Consider the following 13,281-nt stretch of genomic DNA (forward strand, 5'->3'; position numbering starts at 1 on the left):
CTTCTTTGAGGAGGATACCGAAAATGTTGTTTGTTTTTACGTTTTTCTAACGGGTTAGGAGGTCCTTCTAGAAAGTTACCATTTTTATTTTTTTGAAGAAAATTTTTAAGGGTTATATTCGTTCAGACCCACCGATTCTGAATTTTTTAATTAAAAATAACTAATTTAATAATTAAAAATTTTCTATTCATTTATTTTAATCTCATTTATAAGCCAAAAACGGTCCGATAATATCAGCCAAGACAAGTCTCATCTTGAGTCAAGTAAACGTCGTCTTAGCCAAGAGAAGGCTCGACTTAAGATAAGTAAACGCCGTTTTACCTGTCTTGGCCATAAAATTAAGACGAAGGCCTATATCTCGACTCAGTTTTGACACGCAGCCAGACGTCGATGTCTTAGAGACGAACTCAAGACATAACCAAGTCAAACTCAAGTCGAAGCATTTTTACTCGGGTAAAAGTTAATATTTCAACCAGAAAAGATTTTTCGTTTAAAAGTGGAAAGAAATTCAAATTTTTTATAAAAATTTGAAGTTATAAAGGCGATTTTTCTACAAAACGTTTGAATTTTCATCCCGCAAATATAAAATTTCTACCAAGAATGTTAATTTTTAACCAAATAGTTGAATTTTTATCAAAACAGTTGTCGTTCCAACTGAACATAATGGCTGCATAGTAAAATAGTCGGATTTTCAATCAAACAGATTAATTAAGTTTTTTACCAAGCTCGCAAGTTAAATTTTTGAAAAAAATATCAATTACAAAAAACGCAATAGTTTTTTTTATTTAAAACAAGAAACATTTTAATTTAAAATAAAAAACAGTTAAATTCAATCAAAATATCAAATATTTTTAAACCAAATAGTTAAATTTCCAACTGAAAAGGATAAACTTCGAATCAAAAATCGAATCATTTAATATTTAGTTCGAAAAATTAAGGCTAAACAGGAATAAAATAAAGTTTAAAAAATACCTGAATTTTCAACCAAAACGACGAATTTTAAACTTTGAAAATTAATTTTGTTCTAAAGGTATTTCTATAGATTAACCTAGTTCCGATTCTCACTTCTAGAAGATTTAAAATTTCCTATGACCAACAGGAAATGTTCTAGAAAAAATTTAATTTCCGTTTGGGGGAATAATTTAAAGTATTTTTTAAAATATTTCTTTAGATGTACATACGCAAATAGATCAAGTATTCCTCAATATTGAATGATTTTTCTTTAAAAATAAATGTAGGGTCAGTAGTCATGGCGGTCATCGTGATCAAATGTTTCAGTTGATATTTCCTGTATAATGGATAGATAGTGGAGAAAATTCAAGCTTTATTATTCAAAAGTCTATTAAATTTGGTTTTGAATTTTATAAGCATTAAATCAGGTAGATTTTTTATTTTAAGTCCTGTTTTAAAGTTGACTTTGAGAAAGAAAGTTTAGCTGCTAAACTGAGCATCACATATTCGATACCCAGGCTCCTTTAGTACTTCCCTCTGAAATGACGCTCTTCCGGAAACTCCTTCGAAATATTATAACGACCCAGGTATCCTCTAGTCTCGAGTACAGTTTCGCAGACAACACAAGAGCTGATATCTTCCCGATGAGGCGTGAGTGTCCGGAAGTTCGAGAAGCAAACTTCTCTAGGGCCTTTCAAAAGCTCTTTATGAATACCGTCTGCTTTAGGAATCTCTCCAAAATTTCCAAAGTGCTAAATCAATTTTTATCCCTTGACTTTCCCATAAAGCTGCATCTCCTTCCTTTGCCCATTCTACAGAAATAAACGTATATTTATAGAAGGGTAGTCCACTTTTTTTTGTTAGAGTTTTTATGAATATCACCCGGAAATTTGTTCGACTCCACATAATGCTAAAAAATGGCAGTAACAGTGGAACCTTTCAATAGATCTTCCTTCCAATAGCCTTTCTGAGAATCGACGCCGCGCAGCAGGTGGGTGTAACTGAGGCTGCGCGGGGTCTGCGGGTGTCACTCAGGCGAGCAGTCAGGCGTGAACTAACAAAAGCGGAGCGGGCTATAAGGAGTTAGTTCCCTCCCGCCGCCAGCCCCAAAATCGGCGCTATAAAAGAGTTTCACTGTATTTCAACAAAATTGGACGTTTTGTCCAATTTACAATTTGAGTGAGGTTAATAATTTATTAAAGTTAACAATATCGATAGTTTAAACAGGTTATTATTATTGTTAATAATATTCAATTCAAATATTGCTAGAGAGTTGAGTTTTTTTCTGAAATTTTCAAATATGTGTCTACTTTTAACTCGAAGTGCGGTAATAATTAATTCAATTTAGCAAAATAAAATTATTTAAACAAATTATTATTGTTTATAATTATCTTCCTCTTTATTAATGCTAGATAGTTGCGCTTTTTTATAAAACTTTTAACTTTTCATCCACTTTTTACTTTAAAATGTAATATTTATTACAAGTTAACAAACATGCTTATTTGAACAATATTGTATTGTTTATAATTATCTTCTTTTAGATAAGTGCCTAAAAGTTGCAGTTTTTCGTATGTCTAACTTTTTTTTGCCTTTTTAGTTATGAACAAATAATAAGTAAACTTCAACAAGATTAATTTTCTAAGTAGTATTGTGTTTTCTTAAGTGAATTATTCTTGCTCTTTTCCTAATGTTTAAATAAAATTAATTTAAACAAAAAAGCTTTCTCACACAAGAAAGAAAAACAAATAATAGATTGATTTGAAGTAGGTGGGAGAACTAGGTGTTTAAATGTGTTGTACAAGTTTTGTTTTGAATTACAACAAGAAGTTTGTTGCAAAACGTAAAAAAAAAATTGAAATTACACATATATTAATATAAGCCCCCTCCCCTCCTTCTCCTGGAAAAAACATGTCTCCTTGATAATAATATTCATTTTCCACGTATCCAGTAATTTTAGGCACTCCACTTATTTAAATGCATATTCTTTGAAAGTTTTAAAACCGACTAAATTTTTCTACATTATTCCAGTTAAAAGTTAGATTTAAAAAATAATACAATTGTTTAAACAATTAACAACATATTGAATCGAGCAAAAAGCTTTTCCATATTTCCTAATTAGTTTTTGACGTTGTGAAGATGCCGATCATTTGCGATAAAATTTGATAAAAAAATTGTTTAAATAATTAATATTTAATAAGAAAAATACATAAAATTTTGTTATTTGACCATTGAAAATGTTCTGTAAAAAAGCTATAAGAAAATAGTAATTATGACCAATATATCGCAAAATACTTAATCCTTGTTTAGAGCGTGGTTTTTGGACATTATTTTGGGGCGGAGGGGGGGGGGGGATAAACGGATACTTCGCATTCGGAGACATAATAGTGGTCAGTACTGTAGAATATATAAGTACCTTGATCTAATTGAAATCGTTTTCTTGTCCTTTATTCCAATAAATAAATATCAAAAGATAATAAAAAAGGCGCCAAATACTTTAAAACACCAAAACAATTCACCTGCTGTGCCTAGCGGACCTCGCAAACATAACAGTTACGCTGCTAACCGAGGCAAAATATTTGAACTTCGGATTGCCACATACATAATGTAACAAATAATTATTAATTATGTTATTACTCAGCAGGTTTCACGTGCATGAATCAAATAACTTGATAAAAAATTAATAACCCACACAAAGTTGGATTTTTATGTGGTGGATATACGGGTACGCTGGATGTTTCAGCGACGTATGTATGCTTTCAAGTGGATTATTTCCACAAAAAAAGATTCCCAAATAAATGATAATTACAGCATTGGCTAAGAATAATTGAGCTGAATAACGATGATTTTTGCTCCCCTCTCATGCAAAAACGTACCTTGGTGGGCACCCGGGTACTCGGGTCTGCAAGCGAGGGTCACATTTTATAAAGGAAAGAGATTCGATTCCTTTTCTAGCAAGAAGAACAACCCCTATTTCTTAAATCTTTCTTCTCTAATCGTAACGCACGTGACGTGCCTCGTTTCATTGGTGATTAACGGTTGGACCGCGTCCACCTCAATGGAGGTTCAGCAAACTCTCTTTCGCGAAAATCGGACCGTAAGTCGGGAATCGCCTAATGAGTCGAAAGAATCAAGTCTCCCTTGTCGAGGGACCCTTTGACGGTGCGTCCTGGGCAACTAATTAACCATAAAAATAATGAGATTTTTGCGGTCTCGACCGAGACGCGACGGAATCAATATGATCGAATAAGTGCAGGGAGCAGAGTCGGGTTGATAGTAGGGGCATGATTGAGGGATGAAGGCAGTTCAAGCTTTATTCTGAACTTTGAAAGCTGAAAGCTCGTTTTATGATGAGGGGTGGAAAAACTCGGCCTCAGGCACAGATTTGTCTCGTTAGTCGCATTGTGTCCTTAGGCCCGATTTACGCTCTCATTATTAACTTCTTTTTTGTCTCATGCAACTTTTAAATTAAAATGAATTTAATAATAATACCAAATCTTTGTATTTTATAATATATTATCTAAGATAATAGAGATTGCATATAAATAGTTACGCGTAATTCTTTTTGCAAAAATAATTGGAAAAATTACTTTTCTAATTTAAAAATAGAAAATAGCTAGAGTTTCCCGTCTTATCCCCGTATGTGTTCAGTTTCGCCTCAGGCCTGGGGCGAGACGGGACAAAAGAACAACTTTTCAAATTGTATTTTATTTTTATTGTGTAGTATTTCTTAATAGATGGTGGGTATTTTGATGAATGAAATAACCTGTCCCATTCCGCCCCGATCTCCGCTACTAGCATCACCAATCGCGCTCGTTTTAAGGGGCAACATAATTTTGAATGCAAAATAAAAACTTGTATTAACTATTTATTTTCAAGAACTCTTTGTTTATTCGTTTTTAAGATAATATTAATATAATTTGACTAAGAATCTTGAGAAAATTCAAAAAGATTTTTGATAATTTCAGATATTTCAAATCAAAGTTTCAGCAAAACGTGAATTTTCAACCAAATAGGTCGATTTTCAAACAGAATAATAAATTTTCAACAATAAATGTAATATTTGATGCTTTAATTCAAACAGATTTTTATTTTAAATAAAAAACAGTTCAATTTATCCAAAAAAGATTATTTGTTACAAAATACTTGGATCATTAACAAAAAAAAGCAATTTTCAACCAGTTGTATTTTTAAACAGAACATATTAAATTTTACTTAAAAGATACGAATTTTCTATGAAAAATTATTATTTATTTTCTAATTTTCTTCGTTTATTTGCTTTGAAGTTATATAAATATAATTTTCCTAGGTTTGAAAAATAAAATTCAAAAAGGTTTTTGAAGATTTCAGAATCCTCGAAAAAGTATCTAGAAAATTTATAAGGCATCTTTTTTATTTTACAGGATTTGACAGAAATGTTTGCAAAATTCGAGTAGTTAAAAAAATATTTAAAACTTTTCGAGGCTTTAAAAGATTTAAAATATTTTTAAGATCTTAAAAATTGCAACAATTGCCAGACATCTTTCAAAAGTACTCGAATTATTCATTTGTTTTAAAATGTTTCTAATTTATTGATGTCAATTTTAGAACTATGTTGTAACGTTTTATGACCTTTTTAAATGTTCTCTTATAAATAATTTAAAAATTTCTCTTATAAATAATTTTTAAAAAAACGAATCACTTTAAATATTAACTAAACATCTTTTTAGATGAATGGAATTTTTCCTACATTTTTGACAAAATTCTGCAAAATTAAGATAATTGCCTTTAAATCTAACCAGATTTTTTTTTTACTATTTTGTCAATATCTTCAAATCTTAAGAATATTTTCTTATTCTATTGTGATATTTCAAAATTCTTGAAAGGATTGTCAATTTTTTTTCGAAATTTTTAGAAACCTATATTTTATTTTAAATAAAATTATTTTTGTATTATTTTAAAACTTCTAAATATCTCTTAATATTATCCAAATCTATTCTAAACATTTTTAATCTTGCAAATTTAGTAAGATTTGCTTTGAAATCTTCTACAACCTTTTCCGAAATTTTCGGAAATCATTTGAATTCTATTAAAATATTTTCTTAATAACTTAAGTCTTCCCAGGAGTATTTTATGCAAAAAATTGCATTATCTTAAAACCTTCAAAGTTTTATTTCAAAATCTTCAAAAATCTACATTCTGTTTAAAATTATCGGTACTGGTATTTTTGTAATTACCTGTGTCGATAATTATTGTATCTTTACCTCATTATAAATTTTCTAAAGTAAGGTACTATATTCTACTTATTGTCTATAATTTTATTTTTCTTATCCCTTTTTGATTTGTGTAAAAGTTCACAAATTATAGTCTGGTAGCAAAATGTTGAGAACAGAATTATTTCCCAATATTTAAAAATAATTGAAAGTAACATTTTCTCTTTTATCAGTAATGAGAAACATTAAGAAATAATTGTTATCATCAAATAGAATTACTTGTTTTGAGAATTTCATTTACTAAATTGATCATGAAGAAAATTTTTAATCTTTATTGATACATAAATATTATATAACCTCATTTAATATTTTCAAGGGGTTATGAATAGAATCCTTCTGTCATTTTTAGAATATCTCATCAAAACATTGAAAACAGAATATTGTAGCCTTTATTATTAAAAAATCATTTGTAATTCAAACTTTCTCTCTTAGAAATACATTTATAAAATTAAAATTCCTCATTCGGAAATCGCGATTTACAAAAATCTCAAAATTTCAAAAGAACAACCTGAAAACAGTCAAATTCATATTTCTTAGATATGAAAAAATATATCTACTTTTCTTCCTTATTTTTAAAATTACTATGACCAAACCAAAAAACTTAAATTGACACCCCCGCCCTCCTATATTTAATAAAATCAAAGCTTAACTGATAATTTTTTGTTATTGAATACCTGCATTTCAATCAAACACTAATTTATAAAAACTAGATATATTTCCATGAACTTTTTCTTTTCACGTATTTAAAAAATGGAAATTAAAAGAGCGGTATATTCTGCAAACTGTATATAAAATAAATTCCTTTATTATAAAATTCAAAAGCCTGTATGATAAATGAATTTTCACTAGGCAATTTCGAAACGTTATTACTTCAAATAATTTCAAACGAGTTTAATTTCCCGAAATTCGAAATAGATGTTTCCAGAGGTTGTGGGTTTGTTTGCTCGTATGTCGAAAACATTAACGGCAAACGAACAAATCGAGTTGCCAGCCGTGCTAACTCAACAAGCGAAAAATGGTAATAAACAGGAACAATCATCAGAAGAAGTGAAAATCAATATTAGACCGTTATACATATATTCACAACTCCTGCAAATGGCACATCAGAGCATCGATGGCAGAAAACCGAACTTTGGAATAATGATTATAAACCTCTATTTTATATTTAGTACATTCTGACAAAGTCTATATTTTCACCTACTTTAAATTTTTAGTTAAAACACGATAAAGGATTTTGTCGACAAATTGTAACTCAGACAAAAATATACTTTTAATTTACCAGAAAAAAGTATTATTAATTATTTGTCGTAGTTGGCAGTAAAACACCTTAATAAACGAATATTATTTTGTTTGTATTTTATTAAAATCAAATTTAAAACCCTTTTAACGTCCAATAATGAAGTTAATGTGAAGAATTCCTGAAAATAAAAACAAGAATCTAACAACCAAATTTGGACAACCACCATAAAATGTTCCCATTGCAATCTGAAAAAAAGAAACGTTTTCCTCTTCTACTTTCCCCCTAAAAAAAGAAAAATTTGTTTTTATTTTATTTTTATTTTTATTATATATTTGTTTGCCTTGATAAGGGTAATGTATGAGTGCCGAAACGTTGGCGATTATTTCTAACAAATGGTTTTTTTATTGTGATTTGATAATGGTAAGAATAAAAAGTACGGAAACAATAAAAAAGAGACGGAAGGAAATTTAGTTGGTTGCCTTCTCATTTTCTTTCCTTTTTTTTATTTTCGTCGAAATGAAAACCAAATTTTTTCTTTTTTTTAGGGGGAAAGCAAAAGAGGAAAACGTTTCTCTTTTTTCAGATTGTAATGGGAACATTTCATGGTGGTTTTCCAAATTTGGTCGTTAGATTCTTGGTTTTATTTTCAGGAATTCTTCACATTAGGTAAACATTTGTAAATATTTAGTACGATAAGCTGTCAATCATTCAGAAACTACATAAAGTACAAAATATTTTATCTTATTTAAAACAAATTAACTTGAATATTATGGAAGATGCTGTTAATGATAAAAAATTTCAAATCCTAGCTCTTACTTTTAAGGATCAAAATTAGGACGACTAAAAAATTCCGAAAAATAAATTTCCTTGCCCTGCAAAACTTCCGAATAACGATATTTCTGAATTGGAAGATTCCCGAATAATATAGTTCTCGAATTGGAAAATCCCCGAATAATAAAATTACCGTACAGTTCCTAATTTTACCGAATTGGAAAATTGCCGAATAATGAAATTCCCGACAGTTTATAATATTACCCAATTTGAACATTCCTGAGAGAAAATTGGTTAAAAGTTCAATTACTTGGTTGAAAGTAGAATTAAATTGTTAAAAATTTATTATTGCTTTTGAAGATTTACCTTTTCCGTTAAAAATTAATCTTGCTTTTTAAGAGTTTAACTATTGTTCTAAAAATTCATTTTTTGTTGGTTACACATTAATATGTTATACTTGCGGTAGGTTGATTTTTAATAGTCTGTTGACTTGCAAAAAAAATAAAGCAATTCATTTTTGGATCCAAAAGTCAATAATAACGCAAAATAAGAATCTATTAATTTTTTTAGTGCAAATTTAACTATATTCTACTTTTGTTTGAAAATGTATCATTTTTAAGTTGACAATTTTACTATTTGGTTTAAAATTCATGTAATTTCTTAATAATTCATTTGTTTTTGTTAAAAATTTAACTGTTTTCTTGAATCTCCTTTCTTTGCTTCAAAGTGATTTTTTTAACTGAAAATGAAACTATTCTTTTTCATTTAAAAATTTGCCTTCTTTAATTGCAAATTCAACTATTTGGTTACAAATTAATCTATTTTATTGAAAATGCAATATTTTTATTTGAAATGTTAAGAATTTATAAAAATGTAAATGCAACTTAATCCAGTGTGATGGGTTAAAACGCCTTAACAATCTTGCGAATCTATTTTTATAAGTACATGGCTGTCGAATTTAATATTGAAGAATTAAAGGATGAGTTTATTCTAAAAAATAATGTAAAAAATACTACTTTCTTAAGGCCCAATCTCAAAATTGAATCGTAAATTGAATGCAAAATTGGCTAATCTCAGTAGTTTTTGTGTGAAACATTGTTCTTTTTGGATCGAAACCCAAGCAGAAAAAAAACTATTGAAATTAGCGAATTTTCCACTCTGAATACATATTTGATTGCCTTGACGTCATATACGATATACATTTTTTTTCTAACTTAATCTGCGATATTGCTTTGAATGTAAAACATAAGTCACAAACAATTAAATGATAAAGTAGAGGATCTAAATAATAACTTAGAATTTTCATAATATTTTTTTTTCTTCTCAAACTGTATTGATGAAGAAGGGGTAGATACAGATGACTCACTCGGACGGAGGAGGTAGTAAATATAACAAGGACGGCGGAGGGTTAACCCTCAAACTGTACACTAGTGCAAATTCGCACCCGAATTTCTTTCATTTTGTTGTCATTTATGCAAACACAGCTGCAGCTGATTATCCCCATATATATGAAATATATATGTTAAATATGTGTGATGTATGCTAGTTGTTTATTATATGTTCAATATATTAAATGATCAATATTAACATTGCAAAAAACGAATTCGTACCAGTGTACCGTTTACGTATGCTCGGTTACAGTGTACCGTTTGAGGGTTAAAGATAATTTTTTTTAATGATAGATACAATTAAGATTTATTAAAATAAATAGAAATTTAATTTTAAAAAATTTAATTACTTGAGTTTAAAACAATACGTGCGAGTTACTCATTTTTATAACGGTTTCTGAAAGTTACTTGTTTTTAATATGATAGGTGTGAGTTACTCGAGTTTTTTTAGAAACTCCCTAATTGATCGGGAGATCACCGGAGAATGGCCGGGAATTGAAACTCATCCATCGGGTAGACACCTACCTTAGTCACTAATCAAAAGACATAACTTCGTTAAAATTTTTATAGATTAGAGTCTCTAATTTAGATACAATAATTGTCTTGCCTGACAAGATCGAGTCTCTAGAATCTGTACACTGAATATCCGAATTCGATATTCGATATTCCGGTTTCTGAAGGACCCTTAGGTTATTCTGGCACAACATAGTTTCAAGTTTTAGTTGACAAATAGCGTTTGGAGAAACAATCGCCTCATGGACACAATTCTGTAACAAGCACTAACTATCGGCATCTGTTTTCTTGTTTCAGCGAGTTCTCCAGAAACCCGACAGTGTCCTTACTTGGGAAAATTCACAGTGACTGGTTTGAATCGCAATCAAAGGAACACCAGAGACGGTCGAAGAGGTCACGAGTTTCTCGGCACTCTCGGCCAGGAAAAGGTCAGACACTCCCAGGAAAGATCTGAAGATCGGCGCTCTCGTAAACTAGATTTCGAGATCCAGAAAAGACGAGTCAACAATGAGTACTTTGTCCATGAACGACACGGCAGAAAAGTCAGGTCAAGTCAAAGTCACAGAGAATCCAAACTAGGAGAAATGATCGATCCCTCATCAAAAGATTCTTTTAGAATTGGGGATCGTCGAGAAAAAAGTGGAGATGTTTGGGAAGCCAAATCGAAGGGGACATCTCTTAATCAGGTGGAATCTGAAGAAAAGATGCGAGAAGAAACAAGTCGACCCCGAGATTCCTTTTTGCCGAGACATCGCAAAACGGAAGACTTCGAAGTGGATATGGATGATTTTGCACAAGCCAGGCGTTTTTTGGCACCCGAATTTGACGAGACAGAAATACCGAGCATCCTGCAGGTTCAGGATAGCTATTTCGGAGACTATACTGATGCGGAAGAGAAGCTCCCGAAGAGGAGATCCTCATTTCGCAATGACAAGCTTTTTATTTATGAGGACCTCTTGCGAATGAAGAGAGATTCAGAGGACGCGGGATATGAAGAGGGTTCTCCAAGAAGGGAGAAGAGGGAAGAGGAGAATTCCAGATGCAATTCGGACGTGACGACTTTGAATGTTGGATGCTCGACTGCAGATAGGATGGAGATTCAAAGCGACTGTCTCGACGATGACGTCATCACAGGTATTTTCTTTTTCCTCTCCAACTTTAAAGTAGGACAAAAAATTTACACAAAATAGCACTTATGCGCCAAGTGGGAGAAAAAGGACTTTTTCGACGAGTGTAATCTCTTCAGTGCGAGTCGTTGGCGAGCGACACGAGCCGAAGGCGAGTGCGTAAGCGCAAGTTGAAGACGGGAAATAAATAAATACACGAGTCGTATAAGGTAACCTCCCCATTGGTGCATACGATTTTTTGCATAACAAATGCATGATTTCAAACGTTTTTTGTAACACATGTATGATTTATGCTCATATAGAAGAATTTTAAAAACTTTATTTTTATTTCAATATACATGTTGGGTAACTATGGAAATTGCTACAATTTTTGAAAATCATAAATAGCCAGATTTTTTTTTGTAATATTTTGGACATTCAAATATTCGATTATTTACTAATTTTTCAATAAAAAAAAATTTTGTTAATTTTGGAAATGTTTGTCATTTTTTTAATTTTACAAATCACCGATAATTTCGGGGAATTTAACCGGGAATGAGCAGGAATTTTATTTTGAAAGCGGGAATTTACATCTGATTGTAGGAAAATTCAAGTTGTCATTATTTTAATAATTTTGAACAATTTAGAAAAGTTATTTAAGATTATCTCAGTTTACTCTAATTGAATTGTAATTTATTATTTTTCAAGAGTATCTACTCATTTTTGTTGACATTAGTTAGTAGTTCTTCTCTAGCATCCAAAGAGTTTTTATTGTAATATAAAATTAAAAATATATTTTAAGATGCTTAATATAAATGCACTTATTTGTTAACGTGCAACTATCATTTAATGCACTTGTTATAACCTGGAAAATTAAACAAATTTATCGTTAAAACTCGAGAAATAATCGCTTGCTTTTTATTCATTAAAAAGAGAGCTTTTTATATATCAATTTTTAATAAAAAAGTAAAGGAAGTAAGGAAAATCCCTCTTCTGAGTCATAATTCATCACAATTTGAGTTCGCTCTTCTGGATTTTAGATTTAAAAAAAGTACTTCAAGCAGTTTTTAGAGTAGAAGTAGTGTTTCAAAGAAGAAATATTTGTGAATTATAAACTTTTAACTTGGTTAAAAGTTCAACTCTATTATTAAGGATCAATTTTTTTGTTTAAGATTCATTATTTGTATTTAAAATTTATCTCAGGTTGAAAATCTGACCACTTTGTTGGAAAGTAATTTATCCGTTTCCGGTGAAAATTCAACTATTTTTTTGAAAATTGATTTTTGCATCTAAAAATAACTATTCCAGCTGAAGATTCATAATTTTAGTTGATAATTCCACCGTTTTGTTGAAAAAATATTTATTTCGTAAACTCAAAATTTACCTATTCCATTTTTCTATTCAACTATTTCGCTGAAAATTCACGTATTTTGTTAAAAAATCGATTTTCTTTTTGACAGTTTATCTTTTTCCTTGAAAGTGAATCTTCTTTAATAAAAATCCTTCTTATCGGTTAAAAATTAAAGTATTCCAATTAAATATTTCTTATTTCGGTTGAGAATTCATCTTTTAGGTAAATAATAAAATTATTTGATTGATGTTTTTTTGGTAGAAAATTGTCAATAATTTCAATTATTCTTGTTGAAGATTCATTTCAGTTAAAATTAATCTTTCTGCTTTAAAATTGAATTATTTCAGTTAAATATTTACAATTTTATTCAAGAATTTATCACTTTGTTTGAAAATTTAACTATTTTTTTAGTTCATTTTTTTTGTTGAAATTAATTTTTTTAGATGAAAATTTAACCTATTCCAATTGAAAATTCTATTGTTGTAGTTGAAAATTCATGTCTTGAATTAAACATGCTTTTTTTACGTAAAATTTAATTATTCAAGTTTAGTGGACAATTTATCTTTTTTAGTCAAAAGTAATTTTTTGTTGGAAAATGCAAGTGTTTCAGTTAAGGGCATGTGACACAGCTAAATACCTATATTACCAACCACAGTTTTTCAGTTCACTGAATGTTTTTTTGAATCTCAGAACTTTTTTTGTAAATAAAATA

At 29.7% G+C, this 13,281-nt stretch overlaps 1 protein-coding gene across 1 annotated transcript in view; it reads left to right on the forward strand.

The window, feature by feature from the left end:
• Nucleotides 1-13,281, forward strand: part of LOC117176320 — a 556,505-nt gene that overhangs the window by 527,341 nt on the left and 15,883 nt on the right. Inside the window, exon 11 of the mRNA XM_033366539.1 lies at nucleotides 10,410-11,246. Within this exon, the coding sequence (XP_033222430.1) occupies nucleotides 10,410-11,246 (837 nt within the window). The remainder of the gene's footprint in view (nucleotides 1-10,409; nucleotides 11,247-13,281) is intronic.

The sequence above is a fragment of the Belonocnema kinseyi genome, chromosome 7 (assembly GCF_010883055.1).
Source record: "Belonocnema kinseyi isolate 2016_QV_RU_SX_M_011 chromosome 7, B_treatae_v1, whole genome shotgun sequence".
Lineage (NCBI taxonomy): Eukaryota > Metazoa > Arthropoda > Insecta > Hymenoptera > Cynipidae > Belonocnema > Belonocnema kinseyi.